The following is a 17,859-nucleotide window of genomic DNA, read 5'->3' as shown; positions in this document are numbered from 1 at the left end:
CTTTGGGAAGGTAGGATGGGTCAGTTCTAAGGACCACACTGTCCTCTAATATTTGGGTTAGAGGTGGGTAAGCTGACAAGGCCTGCAAATCACTGATTCTGCGAGCTGAAGTTAGGGCCACCAACAGAGAGGTTTTTAGAGAAATTATTTTTAAGGAAGCCTGTGATAAGGGTTCAAAAGGCGCTTTAGTTAGTGCCGAAAGGACTAGGTTCAGATCCCAGGGAGGTGCAGTGAGATGTATGATCGGTCTGGACCTAGTTGCAGCTTTTATGAACCTTTTTACCCAGTGATTCCCCGCCAAGTCCTGGTTATAAAGGGCGCCTAATGCTGCGATTTGAACTTTTAGGGCTTGTTTCCACATGCGAGAATCACGTCCGTGTCTCGCATGTAGAAACCAAGCTCTGGTGTCTGCACTCCGGAGCAGAGCGTGCGGCCGCATAGGAACACATGGAGCCGCACAGCTCCGCTCCTGAGTGCCGGCGCCAGAGCTTGGTTTCTACATGCGAGACACGGACGTGATTCTCGCATGTGGAAACAAGCCCTTAGGGTGCTTGTTGTAAACCTTTCTCTAACCCTTTTTGCAGGAATTCTAGTACTTCCTGAATTGGGATTTCTTCCGACAGGTTAACCCCTGAGCTGGAGAGGAATTTTTTCCAGACTTTGCCGTATGCCTTGGTAGTTATCGGTTTTCTACTGGCTAGTAGAGTTGAAATTAAATTTGAAGAAAACCCCCTTTTTATTAAAAGTTCCCTCTCAAATGCCAGGCCGTCATATGTAAGTTTTTTATTTGTAGATGATTCACCGGCCCCTGGTGCAGAAGGTCTGGGACATCTGGGAGGACCCAAGGATCTGATATGGACATTAGGCGTAGCCATGGAAACCATATTCTTTTTGGCCAGAACGGGGCAATCATGATCACTCTGGCTCTGTCCTCCCTGATCTTCTTCAGGACTAAGGGAATTAGAGCTATCGGAGGAAAAGCATAAGCTAGTTGGAAATGCCAGGGAATTAGAAATGCGTCTAGAGCCACTGGACTCCCTCGTGGATCTATTGAGCAAAAGGCCTGTGTTTTCCGGTTTTGACTGTTTGCGAACAAGTCTATATCCGGGGCCCCCCATCGATCCACTATGCGATTGAATATTTCCGTGTTTAATTCCCATTCCCCCTGTTTTAATTGTGTTCTGCTCAAAAAAAATCGGCAGTCTGATTCTCTGACCCTTTGATGTGAAGGGCTGTCAGGGAGGATAGGTTGGCTTCTGCTCGTGACAGGATGGAGTTTGCCGCTTTCATCAGGGATTGAGACCTTGTCCCCCCTTGATGATTTAAATACGCCACTACCACCCTGTTGTCTGTCAGTACTCTCACGTGATGGGAACGGAGGGAGGCTAAAAAGTGATTGAGGGCGTACTCTACCGCCAAAAGCTCTTTCATGTTTGAAGTGAGGGACTTCTCTTCCCTTGACCAAGGACCTTGAGCAATTTGGCTGTTTAGGTGGGCTCCCCACCCCCAAGGGCTTGCGTCTGTAGTCAGGATTACTGAAACCGGCCATACCCATGGAACCCCCCTTCTGAGATTGGACGGATCTGTCCACCAAGCCAAGGAAGCTTTTGTTCGAGAGGATATTTTTAATTGCTTCTCTAAATTTCCTTTTGAGCGGGATTCCGCCTCTAATATCTCCCACTGGAGATATCTGGAGTGGCCCTGAGCCCATTGAACTGCTGGGATACAAGCTGTCATTGACCCTAGTATGGACATTGCTTTCCTCAAAGTGACCAGCGGAGAGTGACTCAAATGGTCCACTAGACGTATCATGTTGGATACTTTCATTTCCGGAAGACGACATTCTTGTTTTGTTGAGTCTATTATTATCCCTAAGTACTGTTGCACTTGTGTTGGGATAAGCCTGGACTTTTCCAGATTCAATAACCATCCTAGGTTTGATAGGGCTGACATCACTCTGTCTAGTTGCTGACTGCAATGTAGAGGGGATCTGCCCATCACTAGGAGGTCGTCTAGATAAGGGACAATCAATACGTCTTGTTCCCTTATGTGGGCCATTACTTCTGCCATTAGTTTTGTAAACACCCTCGGGGCAATGGCTAGGCCAAACGGAAGTGCTCTGTATTGATAATGTTTTAGTTTCCCTTGTATCAACACCGCCACTCTGAGGTACTTTTGGAAATCCGGATGGATTGGCACATGATAATATGCGTCTTTTAGGTCTATAACAGTCATGAAACAAGACGGGTGAAGGGATCTGACACATGTTTTTATTGTTTCCATTTTGAACTTTTCTATCACCAGGTATTTGTTTAATTTCTTTAAATTTATTATTACTCTGAAAGTTCCATCCGGCTTTGTTCGAAGAAAAAAGTGGAGAGTAGAACACCGTTGTTTCCTCCTGTTGTGGAACTTCCTGCAGAACTTTCTTTTCCAGAAGACTGAGGACTTCTTTCTGGATGCTCAGCTGTTCTACTTCCGACTTCCTTTGTGGCGTTATCACAAATTGATTGTGTGGTCTTGTGTGAAACTTCAGCTTCAGGCCCGTCTCTATTATGCTTAGAGTCCAAGCACTTCCAGAAATTTTTTCCCAGGTTTGGAGAAAGTAGGTCAGTCTCCCCCCCCTACCTGGGGCGCACCTTCATTGCGGCTGTTTTTTATTATCTGGTTTGTTAAACATGAAGCCCCCTCTTTTGAATTTTTTGTCTTCCCACCCCTCCTTTTGGTTTTTTTGGGGGGCGTCTTTGCATAAATTTCTTCCCTCGAAAGGGCCGCTTATAAGATTGATTTGGAAACCCTGGAAAGGCTTTCTTCTTATCTACAGCTTTCTCGAGGACATCATCTAGGGTGGGTCCGAATAAAAATTCACCTTCGCACGGTATGGAGCATAGCTTTGCTTTAGTTTGCAAGTCACCCGGCCAGCACTTCAGCCATAGTGCTCTTCTGGCTGCATTTGAGAATGAAGCTGATCTTGCTGTCAGCCTTACAGAGTCTATAGAGGCATCTGCTAGATATGCAGCCGCCCCTCTCATAGCTGACACGGAGTCCAATATAGACTCCCTTGGTGTTTTATTTTTTAATTGAGTCTCCAGGGGATCCAGCCAAACCATTAGCGCTCTAGCCGTGCATGTAGCAGCTATCCCGGGTTTCAATCCCCCGCTAGCGGCTTCCCAGGATCCTTTTAAGAAGACATCGGCCCTCTTATCCATAGGATCCTTGAGGGTTCCCATGTCCTCAAAGGGCAAAGCGAATTTTTTTGAAGCTTTCGCAATAGCGACATCTAATTTTGGCGCTTTTCCCCATGAGGCACAGGCTGGGTCATCGAATGGGTATTTCCTCTTAGGGGTTAACAGTACTTTTTTATCTGGCCTTTTCCACTCCTCTTTATTAGGGCTTGTATTTTTTCGTTTAATGGAAACACTCTGTTTCCTTTGCTCCAGGCCACTAAACATAAGATCTTGCACAGATTTTTTAGCACGAGTGTCTGCCAGACCCATAGTTGCTCTAACCATTTTTACCAGCGCATCCGTTTCTTCAATTGGGAAACAGTTGCGGCCGCCTACTGAAGATGCGGAGGATGACGCTGAGGCTGTAGAGCTATCAGAATCATCGTGTATGCTATCTTCCTCGCTGGAACTATAATCTGGGGTTTTTTCTTTGCGTTTCCTCTTTCGGCTTTTTACGCTTTTCAGCGCATCCGCCACTTGGGTTTTAATTAAGTCTTTAAGCTCAGACGTAAATCTTGGAGTCTCCTCACTTATGGTGTTCTCTATGCATAAAGCACAGAGCTTTTTGGCCCATGTACCTGGTAAATCTGCCGAGCAGAGCGGGCACACTTTATGCTTAGTTTTCATCTGGCATTTCTTTCCCTAAGAAAACACAATAAACCCCTATTTAGAATATATACTTTCACGGAGGTCACTTACCCTCCTAACGTGAGGAAGATACCGGTTCTGGTCTTGGGGACGCCTCCTCCATTTGAACCACAGTTTTCCTCCTGGATCCACTGGAGCCCCTGCTGCGTTGGGATCCTGAACTGCTGCGCTGTGAAGGCTTCCCTCTCTGCGAAAAACGGCGCTCTTGCGGGTCTTTCCTCACTGATGATTGCGGAGTTTCTTCCACCGACTGCTCGATTCCACTCATAGTGGTGCTGTTTGAGCAGCGGTATTCAAATTCCCCGCCGGTTTTATCCCCAGTGTGCGGCGCAAGGCGACATCCGGTCTACCCAGAGGTACCTTGCGCCGCCCCGGAAGTGACCCCCGCGCCTGCGCAGTAAGTAACGCCGGACCTCGCGCGTGCTCCACTAGCTGCTGGCTCACAGAAGGGACGGAGGGATTGCCGCAGCCGCCGCTGCTACCCTGTGTTGGAGCCTCCTGTCGGTGACCGGCGTCACCTCCTCCTATGAGCACCTCAGACCGGCGGAATTACTCCAGGTAGCCGCCGCTACCTATTACCGGCTGTTTGTAAAAGGAAAAAAAAGAGAGGAGGCAGACTCGGTCCTCTTCACTGCCCCCTCTCCACACATACCCACAGGGCCCGCCGACCCCGGAATGTGTCTTCAGGGAGCATATCCACCCGTGACCGTGGCAGGGCCCCCCGCTGCCTGTACCCGGCCCGATGGTCCCTGGAATCCTGCGACGACATGGTAAGCTGTGGGTTCCCCGTCAGGGACAGGAAACCGAACTGAGGTGGAGGAGAGGTCCCGCCTTTTTAACCTGTGGGTTTCCTGTCCCTGAGGGCGGATCCCTCTCTCTCCGTGGTGCCGTCATGGGGGTAAGAGAAAATCCGCTTTTTTTTGCATGCGTTTTTTTCCTGTGCATTCAATGGGTCAAAAACGCACAAAGAATTGACATGCTGCAGATTTAAACCCACAGCATATCCTGAAAGAAAAAATACTGGTCATGTACACATCATTTCAGGATTCTCAGACTTTGCTGGCATAAGGATTCCCTTAGGGTTATTTCCACGCTGAAAAAAACACAGCAAAAACGCACAGTGCACACAGCCTAAGGCTACTTTCACACTAGCGTTAACTGCATTCCGTCACAATGCGTCGTTTTGCCGAAAAAACGCATCCTGCAAAAGTGTTTGCAGGATGCGTTTTTTCACCATTGATTAACATTAAGCGACGCATTGTGACGGATTGCCACACGTCGCACCCGTCGTGCGACGGATGCGTCGTGCAGTGGCGGACCGTCGGGAGCAAAAAACGCTAGCGTCGGGAACGTCGGCCCGACGCACAGCGACGGGCCGAGCCCGACGCTAGTGTGAAAGTAGCCTAAGACACTGTAACCAACGTCTATTTCATTTATATTGTGAACCTGTATAAACAAATTGAGAAAAGTAACTTACTATAGGTTACACTGCAAAAAACTATTACAAGTTGTATAAAAAATTACTAGCTGCAGAGGTCATATGGCTGTACAGCATGCCACTGCTTACACTAGTAATTGCAGAGACCAGAGGAGCATCGGCGCAGGAAGAGTGGAGGATAAAGGTGAGTTATGTTTTACATTAGTACATTTTCTGCATTCAAGATTATTTTTGTTTACATTCCCAGACAGCCATTTTTTATTAACCCCTTCACCCCGAAGCCTGTTTTCACCTAAGTGAGAGGGCCAATTTTTACAATTCTGACCACTGTCACTTTATAAGGTCATAACTCTGAAAAGCTTCAATGGATCCTGGTGATTCTGAGAATGTTTTCTCGTGACATATTGTACTTTATGATAGTGGTAAAACTTCTTCGATATGACTTGCATTTATTTGTGAAAAAAACGGAAACTTGATGAAAATTGTGAAAATTTAGCAATTTTCAAACTTTTAGTTTTTATGCCCTTAAATTAAAGAGTTATATCACATAATATTGTTAATAAACAACATTTCCCACATGTCTGCTTTACATCAGCACAATTTTGGAAACATAATTCTTGTTTTGTTAAGGAGTTATAAGGGTTAAAAGTTGACCAGCGATTTCTCATTTTTGCAACAAAATTTGCAAAACCATTTTTTTTTAGGGACCACCTCACACTTGAAGTGACTTTGAGGGGTCTATATGACAGAAAATGCCCAAAAGTGACACCATTCTAAAAACTGCACCCCTCAAGGTGCTCAAAACCACTTTCAAAAAGTTTATTAACCCTTCAGGTGCTTCACAGGAATTTTTGGAATGTTTAAAAAAAATTGAACATTTAACTTTTTTTTTCACAAAACTTTTACTTCAGATCCAATTTGTTTTATTTTACCAAGGGTAACAGGAGAAATTGGACCACAAAAGTCGTTGTACAATTTGTCCTGAGTACGCCGATACCCCATATGTTGAGGTAATCCATTGTTTGGGCACATGGCAGAGCTCGGAAGGGAAGGAGCGCCATTTCACTTTTCAATGCAAAATTTGCTGGAATTGAGATCGGACACCATGTTGCGTTTGGAGAGCCCCTGATGTGCCTAAACAGTGGAAACCCCCCACAAGTGACACCATTTTGGAAAGTAGACCCTCTAAGGAACTAATCTAGATGTGTGGTGAGCACTTTGAACCTCCAAGTGCTTCACAGAGTTTATAATCAATATAATGTAGAGCCGTAAAAAAAATATATTTTTTTTTTTCACAAAAAATGATCTTTTCGACCCAAATTTTTTATTTTCCCAAGGGTAACAGGAGAAATTGGACCCCAAAAGTTGTTGTGCAATTTGTCCTGAGTACGCTGATACTTCATATATGGGGATAAACCACTGTTTGAGCGCATGGCAGAGCTCGGAAGGGAAGGAGCGCCGTTTGACTTTTCAATGCAAAATTGGCTGGAATTGAGATCGGAACCCATGTCGCGTTTGGAGAGCCCCTGACGTGCCTAAACAGAGGAAACCCCCCACAAGTGACCCCATTTTGGAAAGAAGACCCCTAAGGAACTTATCTAGATGTGTGGTGATCACTTTTAACCCCCAATTGTTTCACTTAAGTTTAGAATGTAGCGCCGTGAAAATTAAAAAATCATTTTTTTTTCCACAAAATGATGTTTTAGCACGCAATTTTTTTTTTCCCCAAGGGTAACAGGAGAAATTGGACCACAAAAGTTGTTGTCCAATTTGTCCTGAATACGCTGATACCCCATATATGGGGGGGAAACACTGTTTGGGCGCACGGCGGAGCTCGGAAGGGAAGGAGCGCCGTTTGAAATGCAGACTTAGATGGATTGGTCTGCAGGCGTCCTGTTGCATTTGTAGAGCCCCTGATGTACCTAAACAGTAGAAACCCCCGACAAGTGACCCCATATTGGAAACTAGACCCCCCAAGGAACTTATCTAGATGTGTTGTGAGAACTTTGAACCAACAAGTGTTTCACTACAGTTTATAACGCAGAGCCGTGAAAATAAAAAATATATTTTTTTCCACGAAAATGATATTTTAGCCCCCCAATTTTTTTTTCCCCAAGGGTAACAGGACATATTGGACCCCAAAAGTTGTTGTCCAATTTGTCCTGAGAACGCTGATACCCCATATGTGGGGGGAGAACCACTGTTTGGGCGCACGGGAGAACTCGGAAGGGAAGGAGCACCGTTTTAGTTTTTCTACGCAGAATTGGCTGGAATTGAGATCGGACGCCATGTCGCGTTTGGAGAGCCCCTGATGTGCCTAAACAGAGGAAACCCCCCAATTCTAACTGAAACCCTAACCCCAACCCTAACCCTAGCCCTAATGAGAAAATGGAAATAAGTACATTTTTTAAAATTTCATTATTTTTCCCGTACTAAGGGGATGTGATGAAGGGGGGTTTGATTTACTTTTATAGCTTTTTTTGGCGGATTTTTATGATTGGCAGCCGTCACACACTAAAAGACGCTTTTTATTGCAAAAAATAGTTTCTGCATCACCACATTTTGAGAGCTATAATTTGTCCATATTTTGGCCCACAGAGTCATATGAGATCTTGTTTTTTGCGGGACGAGTTGACGTTTTTATTGGTACCATTTTCAGGCACATGACATTTTTTGATCGCTTTTTATTCCGATTTTTGGGAGGCGGAATGAACAAAGACCAGCAATTCCTGAAATTCTTTTAGGGGGGGGCGTTTATACCGTTCCACGTGTGGTAAAATTGATAAAGCAGCTTTATTCTTCAGGTCAGTACGATTACAGCGATACCTCATTTATATAATTTTTTTATCTTTTGGCGCTTTTACACAATAAAAACTATTTTATATAAAAAAATAATTGTTTTTGCATCGCTTTATTCTGAGAGCTATAACTTTTTATTTTTCTGCTGATGACGCTGTATGGCGGCTTTTTTTTTGCGGGACAAGATGACGTTTTCAGCGGTACCATGTTTATTTATATCCGCCTTTTTGATCGCGTGTTATTCCACTTTTTGTTCGCCTGTATGATAATTAAGCGTTGTTTTTTGCCTTTTTTTTATTTATTTTTTTTTGCGGTGTTCACTGAAGGGGTTAACTAGTGGGATAGTTTTATAGAGCGGGTCGTTACGGACGCGGCGATACCAAATATGTGAACTTTTATTGTTTTTTTTTTTTTATTTACATAAATGGATTTATTGGGGAAAAATTTTTTTCCTTTATTTGGTTATTTTTTTTTTTTTAATACATTCTATTTTTTTTTTTTACTTTCTACCATTGTCCCAGGGTGGGACATCACTATATTAGATCAGATCGCTGATCTGACACTGTGCATAGCACTGTGTCAGATCAGTGATCTGACACACAGTGCAGGAGGCTAGCCACGTCACTTCATGGCCCGGAAGGAGTCCCGCGGCCATCTTGGATCCGGGGACTCCTTCCGGATCAAAGGAGCAACGCGATCGCATCGCTCCGGTGGGAGAGCGCAGGGAGCCTCCGTCCCTGCGCGATCCCCCTCTATGCCGCTGTCACTACTGACAGCGGCATCAGAGGGGTTAAATGCCCGCGATCGGCGCTAGCGCCGATCGTGGGCATTGCTGGGGGGGGTCAGCTGTCATATACAGCTGACACCCGCACCCGATCACCGCGGCGCTCAGCGCGAGACCGCGGTAATCGATGCGCCGTACTAGTACTGCGGCTGGCACAAATGCAGTGCCCGCAGCGCAGTACTAGTACGGCGCATGTCACGAAGGGGTTAATATCTATGCAGGATGGTGTTTGCATTCCACATTTATCATCATGTGAATTGTATTTCAGACATATTCAACCCTGAACATAGATGTATTTACCTGTTCTAGGTGTTTGGGCACGTCTTGCTGATTGTCCTCTGTAACTGGTGCTAATGAATCTTGAACTCCGGAATGTAAAGGTGACTTTGATGAGGAAGGAGAAAGTACTTTGCTGGCCCCTGGAGACAACAGTCTTTGTGGAGAGCCATGTATAGGAGGGAGAACAGAATCTGGAATGCAGGCTGGCGTAGTAGGTGAAGGGGGAGTGGGAACTGTAGGTTTTCCATCATCAGAGCCTAGTTTTGATGAAGAAACCTGTTGCAAGAACAGAAAGCAAAAGTTAATTCATAAAATTATACATGAGGAATAGAACAAATCCTAATATACATAAAGAGTAGAAGTACATATATTGTATATACTATAGAACTGACACCATCAAAAGTAACCTGTATCAATACACAGTAGAAAAGCAAGTTCATAAAAGCTTTCTTCAACACGCATTTACTGGTACATACCAACTGAGAGAGGGTTTTCAGGGATGACGACTGACCCAGCAGCTTTTCTTGGGGTGGCTGGGAATTTTGGCTTGGAGTAGCCTGCAGGATGGGATTGCCAAAAACTTGAGACATCCCATTCACAGAATCTGAGTGTGGCTGCTGTGCTAGATGAACTGTGGTGGGAGCAGTAGAGCCAGGCATTCTAGGACTTGCAGTTCTGCTAGGCGATTGCAAGCTGGCGTTGTTTGGCCCTGGAGAAACCTTGGTTGGTTGATTTTGTCTGTTACTTAGTGAAGCAGACTGGTGCGATGGAAGCATCTCGAATGTAGAACAGAAGGAGCCTACATAATGAGAAAAAAAAAATATGGGTTTGGATTCCAGCGAGTTACTTTCAACTTTACCCAACAGTTAAAGGCTCTGCTCACAAATCCTTACTCTTGTCGCCTCATTGGGGGACACAGGACCATGGGTGTTATGCTGCTGTCCACTAGGAGGCGACACTATGCATAATCTGAAAAAGATTAACCGTGGCTCCTCCTCTGCAGTATACACCCCTGGACGGCATCAGCCTTCTCCAGTTTTTGCTTAGTGTCGCATAGGAGGCACACCAAAATTTTTTTTTTTTTACTCTGTTTTTTCCCGACGGATTACAGATGAAGAATAGTGGGTCTCCTCTGAGACTCCTGGCATGGCTCCTTCCTCGGCCCCCTATTATGGGGTGCCCGGTTGAAGTTGAGATGGCTATTCCCCATGTCGCTCCTTCCCCAGTCCCTCGGGTGCTAGTTCGAAGTCGAGACCCCCCTCCTTCCCCAATTCCTGTTGGTTTCTGGGTTGAGGTCGAGGCGAGGATAAAGCCCCCTGATGGTCACAGCAGCACCCTCCCTCATCCCCCTCTGCGGGCATTAGGTTGAGACGCCTCAGGTAGGGCCTGTACAGGCAGTACTCTGCAGCTCCCAGCAATGGGCCAGCACACTGCGCCTGCAACGAGGGACCCCAGCCCAGCTGTGGGCTCCTGTTGGGGCCGGGGGGAGTGCAGGCAGGCATGGCACAAGAGACACAGGGCTCCCTGCACCCTGAGGCAGCGCCAACTCTATACTGTCTGAGGGGGACCCCTCACCGGGCCCCCCCTTCCGCTTATAGCCCCACCGCTATCCTGCCTTTAAATCCGGGGGGGGTCCGGTTCAGATCCGACCCCCTCCCGGACTTTCGCACCGGCCTGGAGCCCTTCTGGGCATCAGGCATCTAATTTAGGCCCCAGCTTCGGCCTAGCTGAAGTCCGCCCCCCGGATAACAAATAGGACACTCTACAGTGTCATAGAGGGGGCGGATCGAGACAGATAGGGCGCGTTTTACACAGCTCTGCCGCCTTTTTTCAGCTTTCCGCCCCCTTCCTCTTCTTCTCAGCGGACATTTCTGCTGCAGATTAACCCTGCAACTCCCGCTCTGCAGGACCAAGACCAGGCCAGCCAGTCTCCGGGGCACAGGACTGTGGATCTTCGGCGCTGGACCTAGGGGCAAACTGGTGGGGTAAGATCACAGCTGGGTTGTTTTACTCAGCTGTGAATCCATATTCCCTATAAGGCTCCCCTATAGGTTCCTCTGCATAGCTACCCCTGAAGGGTCCTCTGCATAGCCAGCCCTTCTGCACTCTGCCGGGCTCAAAGTCCAAGAGAACCAGGCAGGACTGCTATTATGCATTCTGCACAGCCTGCAGGACCGTTCTCCCCAGTGGCAGTATCTACCCACACTGCCAGAACTGCACTCAGACTACTGTGTCAGAGCCCCAAGAGGCCCCTGCCAATGCTTCGGTGTCTAATGCCACGCCGGAATGGGTCACTCAGATGTCGCAATCTATGACGCTGTCTATAGATAACATAACCTCCACATTGCTTCAGGCTCTGCAGAGTCATGCCTCGGCTATGACCGTTACCCAGCAAAGGGAGAGCTTGACTCAGGAACAGGACGACCCTGGAACATCCACGTCTAGGTCAGGACGCAAGCGGACCTATAGGTCTGGTCCATCTGCGTCATCCCTTAGCACACGGTCATCCCCTTCTAGGGAGAGACACTGTAGTTCCAGGTCATCTTGACCGTCCCCTTCCAGGGGCAGACAATGCAGATCTTCGCAATCCCCGACCAGAGAAGGCCTCCTCCCCAGCTCACCCAGCAGGGGACGGCTCAGTGATACACATGATTCGGAAGACATCTGTGACTCCGACTCAGACAGGGAAACGGAGGGGTCCCTGATCCTAATCCCCCCCTAGCAATACAGCGCTAGTTGAGGACATAATCTCTTCCATTCATCGGGTGCTGGACATTTCAGATCCACCAACAGAGGCCCCAGAACACAAGATTTCCTTTGAAGGACCTCTGAAGCCGGCTAAGGTTTTCTCTAACCACCCAGAGTTTAAGGCGATCCTTAAAAAGCAGCTCTCACATCCTGAGAAAAAATTTGCTAATCGCAAATATTTGGAGGCGAGGTACCCCTTCCTGCAGAAGGACACCAAGGAATGGACAGATCCACCCGAAGTGGATCCACCAGTCTCTAGACTAGCAGCACAGACCCTCCTTTCACTGCCAGATAGCTCAACCCTCAAGGACGCAGCAGACCAGCAGGTAGAACGCATGGCTCGTTCAATTTTCGAGGCTGCAGGGGCATCCCTGGCTCCTGCGTTAGCTTCAGTTTGGGCTGCCAAGGCCATTCTGGCTTGGGCCAAAAATGTACAAGCTGGCCTCCAAGCATTCGCTCCTGAGCTGTCGGACCAAGCGGTTCAAATAGCAGCTGTAGAAGATTACATGCTTCATGCAGCTCTGGATTCAGCAAGGGGTGCAGCGGGGATAGCATCAAACGCCATCACAATTCGGCGTATCCTCTGGCTGCGGGAATGGAAAGCGGACACAGCCTCAAAGAAGTCCCTCACGCACCTCCCCTACCTCAGTGGGCGACTTTTCGGTGAACAGTTGGACAAGATGATATCCAACGCCACCGGGGGTAAGAGTACCTCTCTTCCACAACTGAAACCTAAACGCACTTACAAGAAGCGTAACCAAACTCGATTCCGATCCTTTCGGAACTCCTCGGGCTGGTCCATCTCACGTCCAGCACAAAATTGTAACCGTTCCCCACGCAGGGACAACTCACGATCGACGCAAAGGTCGGATAAGACCTGGCAGTCAAAAGCAGGCCAGTCTAAGCCCAGAGGAGGAAAATCTCAGACTTTCTCCTCATGACTCCCGGACTCCGGAAGACACCACACCCGTAGGCGGCCGACTTTTGCTCTTTCATCAAGTCTGGCTGCCTATTACAGAAGACAGGTGGGTCAGGGAACTAGTGTCTTCCGGATACAAGATAGAGTTCACCTCCAACCCACCGGACCGATTCTTCCTCTCTATCCGCCCAAAACCACCGGCCAAGGCTCGTGCCTTCCAACAAGCGGTCTCCTCGCTTTTTCAAGCAGGAGTCATAGTACCGATCCCCACGGCCGAGCGCTTCAGAGGGTTCTACTCCAATCTATTTGTTGTCCCCAGGAAAGGAGGCAGCGTACGGCCCATACTGGACCTAAAACAACTCAACAAATATGTACGGGTCCGTCACTTCTGCATGGAGTCCCTTCGGTCCATCATTGCATCCATAGAGAAGGGAGAATATCTTGCCTCCATTGACATACAAGACGCATACCTTCATATACAAGACGCATACCTTCATATACCGATTCCACCTGCCCATCAGAGATTTCTCAGGATCGCAATCGACCAGGACCACTACCAGTTCGTGGCTCCCCCGTTCGGACTCGCCACGGCTCCCAGAGTGTTTACCAAAGTCATTGCAGCCACCATGGACGTCCTGCACTCCAGAGGCATAGTAGTCGTTCCACACTTGGACGATCTACTCATCAAGGCTCCCACTTTCAAGGACTGCGAGCTCAGCGTCTCAATCACAATCGACACTGAGTCGCATGGTCTGGTTAGTCAACCTGCAAAAGTCATCACCAACCCCGAGTCAGTCTCTGACGTTCCTGGGAATGCTATTTAATACCTCCAGGGGTCTAGTGCTCCTTCCCAAGGACAAGGCACTGGCTCTCCGCCTAGGAGTTCGCACCCTCCTCCGCAAACCCCCTCGATCTCTCCGGTTTGCCATTAGAGTCCTTGGCAGGATGGGGGCAGCAATAGAAGCGGTCCCATTTGCCCAGTTTCACCTCAGACCTCTCCAACTAGCCATTCTCAAATCCTGGGACAGGAATCCATTTTCTCTCGACGGAGTTCTGGCTAACGTCAACCAGGAGGTCCCTGCACTGGTGGCTCAAGCCAACCTCGCTGGCAAAGGGGAAATCCTTTCTCACAGGTCAATGGAAGGTTCTGACCACCAATGCGAGCCTGACGGGTTGGGGTGCGGTGCACCTACACCACAGGGCAAGTGGTCCCCAGTGGAAGAGACCATGCCCATCAACATCCTGGGAATTCATGAAATCCTCCTGGCATTGAAGGCCTTCCATCACTTACTAGCAGCCTCTCACATCAGAATACAGTCGGACAATGCCACGGCTGTGGCATATGTGAACCACCAAGGGGGGACCCGCAGCGCCCAGGCGATGCGAGAAGTGTCACACATCCTCCACTGGGCGGAGGACACAAGGTCGGTTCTCTCAGCGGTCCACATTCCAGGTGTGGACAACTGGGAAACAGACTTCCTCAGCCAACAAGGAATAGACTCAGGAGAGCAGTCTCTCCGTCCCAAAATTTTTCGCCAGATATGCCATCGCTGGGTGACCCCGGATGTGGACCTAATGGCATCCCACTTCAATGCCAAGGTCTCCAACTTCATGGCCAGAACACACAATCTGCGGTCACTCGGAGCAGACGCTCTTGGTTCAGGACTGGACCTAGTTCCAGCTTCTGTACATTTTTCCACCTCTACCCCTGATATCCAGAGTGGTGAGGAAGATCAAGCAAGAGGGAGTTCCAACCATCCTAATCGCACCGGACTGGCCCAGACGTACATGGTACGCCGACATCGTACAACTTACAGCAGACGCATCCTGGCGCCTCCCCAACCGCCTGGATCTTCTATCACATGGCCCCTTCTACCACCAGAACTCAGGGGCTCTCAATTTGATGGCGTGGCCCTTGAAACCTGGGTTCTAACCCAGGCAGGGCTCTCGCCGGACGTTATTGGGACCATGATCAGGGCACGGAAGCCAGCCTATGCCAAGATCTATTACTGTACATGGAAAGCTTTCTTTACATGGTGCGAATCTCGTGGCCAGACCCCATTCCCTTATTCCCTTCCCAAACTACTTGGTTTTTTCCAATCGGGTCTGGAGGCCAGGCTGTCCCTGGACTCGCTTAAGAGCCAGGTGTCAGCCCTCTCAGTGCTTTTTCAAAGGCGCATTGCTACCAAGCCGCAAGTAAGGACTTTCCTTCAGGGGGTTTCCTGATTGGTTCCCCCCTACAGACGACCACTAGAAACGTGGGACCTCAACCTGGTCCTGACAGCATTGCAGGAACCACCCTTCGAACCCCTTAAGGAGGTCCCGCTCCGCCTTCTATCCCAGAGGGTGGTTTTCCTGGTGACAATCACCTCGCTACGCAGGGTGTCTGAACTGACGGCACTCTCCTGCAAACGGCCCTTTCTGGTTTTTCACCAGGACAAGGTAGTCCTCCGTACGGTCCCATCCTTCCTTCCGAAGGTTGTGTCCAACTTCCACCTCAATGAGGAAATTTCTCTGCCTTCCCTTTGTCCGGTCCCGGTTCATAGAGTGGAGAGGGCTCTGCATACGCTTGACCTTGTCAGGGCATTGCGTATATATGTGTCTAGGACTGCGTCCTTCCGGAGGGTCTGATTCTCTTTTCCTTCTTCCGGAAGGCGGCCGCAAGGGTCTGCCAGCTTCCAAAGCTACTCTTGCCAGGTGGATCAAATCCACCATACAAGAGGCCTACTGCCTTAAGAATTCTCCTCTTCCAGCCGGTATTACGGCACACTCTACACGGGCGGTAGGGGCCTCCTGGGCCATTCGGCACCAGGCTTCGGCACAGCAAGTGTGTAAGGCGACCACTTGGACTAGCCTACACACGTTTACTAAACACTACAGAGTTCATACCCAGTCCTCAGCAGACACGAGCCTGGGTATATTGGTTCTGCAGGCGGCGGTGACCCAAGTATAGGGGCCTGTCTGCACAATATTCGTCCATTGCTTCCCACCAAGGGACTGCTTTGGGACGTCCCATGGTCCTGTGTCCCCCAATGAGGCGACAGAGCAAGGCTAGGGTCACATTGCGTTAGGGCAGTCCGTTTAGCGCATAGCGCTACGGACTGCGCTAACGCAATGTTCCAAAAGGGATCGCGTTAGCCGATCCCGCTAGCGCAGATCCCCGATCTGCGCTAGCGAGGAACGGACCGCGAACGCTGCAAGCAGCGTTCGCAGGCTGTCACTCAAATAACAGCACAACGCTAGCGCACGCCCAATGTGGGCGGGCGCTAGCGATGCGTTCGCCATTACAGGCAATGGCGGCGTTAACGGACTACGTTACACCGCGTTATGCCGCGGTGTAACGTAGTCCGTTAATTGCGGTCACATAACGCAATGTGACCCTAGCCTTAAGGAGATTTTTGTGTACTCGCCGTAAAATCTCTTTCTCTTAGCCTCTAATTGGGGGACACATCTCCCACCCTGTTGCCCTTTCCGGGCCGTTCTTATGTTGAGTTCTCATATTGTTTTCTTGAGCTCGTACATAGTTGCCTTCTTATAGGCATGGTTATGTTATTCATGTTACGTTCCTCCTAATGCTTTTGCAGAAATCTGGAGAAGGCTGACGCCGTCCAGGGGTGTATACTGCAGAGGAGCCACAGTTAATCTTTTTCAGATTATGCATAATGTCGCCTCCTAGTGGACAGCAGCATAACACCCATGGTCCTGTGTCCCCAATTAGAGGCTAAGAGAAAGAGATTTTACGGCGAGTACACAAAAATCTTTTTTTGGGAGTTACGTTTTGGGATTTGTTAATTGATGCAAAATCAGAACAGGGATGCCCAATAGGTCGAGTATTAAAAAAGAAAAAAAAAAAAATGACAACTCCAAAACAACTCCATAATAATCAATAGGGTCTCATTAGGTTCGGTTTTCATCAGTTAGCAAAAGGACACATTTTGGACATGAAATCTTAAATGAAAATATGAACTTCGCATAAGACAACACATATTAAACACAAGGCAGAAAGCAAATATATAGCAGCAGATACTGCCTTTTGTACTTTAACAAATAAAGGAAATGTGTCAGTAGGATCAACCCTCCTAAATCTTCTATATGGGCATGTAGGTCATAGGAAGTTGAATAAAATGAAATCTTTAAAGCTGCGATCAAATGTCTTATTCCAGATCTGTGAAAATCTATTGGTTGGACACAGATCTCCCTGAATCTGCCTCTAGAGCTTATTGTAAATGAAAGGGGGCATTAGCAGTGCAAGACACATAATGGCTGACAGTCTGCACACCTGATCACACTACAGGGCTGAGTGTGATTATAACAGTACAGCAGAGCTTAACTTTTCCTCATTAGAAACACATCTGCATCTCTCCTTTCACAGTGCTGTCAACTATGCTGTACTCGCCTTCACACACACTCACTGCCTGTGAAACGTAATCTGAAGAAGTGTTAATTGTAATAATACACATCTCTACAGAACAACCCCAACACGATTCCACCATTGTTCTTTGGGTTTTATTGTTACAGTGTTCATTGTGCAGCAGAAATGAGTGGGCATTACAATTTTCCAGGTCAGTATAATAACTGATACCAAACAGAAGTTAATACAAAAGCTTGAACCATGAAAATCTTTTAAAAGGTGAGCACTGAAAACCAAGTAGCGGCCTTACAGACCTGCAGAACGGATGCTTGATACCACATGACCCTTACTGACCTAGGTAGAATGAGCCTTCACGCTTGATGGAGGTGCTTGAGCCTTAAAAATCGATAAGCTTCTAGAATAAAGGTACCGTCTCACAGTGGCACTTTGGTCGCTACGACGGCATGATCCGTGACGCTCCAGCGTCGCTCCATTATCGCTCCAGGGTCGTAGACTGCGCTCACACTTCGCAATGCACGGCGCTGGAGCGATAATTTCATGACGTATTTGCGATGTAGAAGCCGTTGGTTACTGTGCGCACATCGTATACAATATCGTGCACACCTTTGTTACACGATGCGATCATGCCGCCACAGCGGGACACTT

General features: G+C 48.2%; 1 protein-coding gene across 2 annotated transcripts in view; it reads right to left on the bottom strand.

Moving 5' to 3' along the window:
- The window catches only part of EP400 (E1A binding protein p400), a 306,993-nt gene that overhangs the window by 236,604 nt on the left and 52,530 nt on the right, over positions 1-17,859 (bottom strand). For both annotated transcript variants that reach the window (XM_077293325.1, XM_077293326.1), the window contains exons 5-6: positions 9,652-9,974; positions 9,197-9,451 (exon numbers count right to left, since the gene is read on the bottom strand). In XM_077293325.1, the coding sequence (XP_077149440.1) occupies positions 9,197-9,451; positions 9,652-9,974 (578 nt within the window). The remainder of the gene's footprint in view (positions 1-9,196; positions 9,452-9,651; positions 9,975-17,859) is intronic.

This window comes from Ranitomeya variabilis, chromosome 1 (genome assembly GCF_051348905.1).
Source record: "Ranitomeya variabilis isolate aRanVar5 chromosome 1, aRanVar5.hap1, whole genome shotgun sequence".
NCBI classification, from domain to species: Eukaryota; Metazoa; Chordata; class Amphibia; order Anura; family Dendrobatidae; genus Ranitomeya; species Ranitomeya variabilis.
This window is presented reverse-complemented; position numbering and strand designations above follow the sequence as displayed.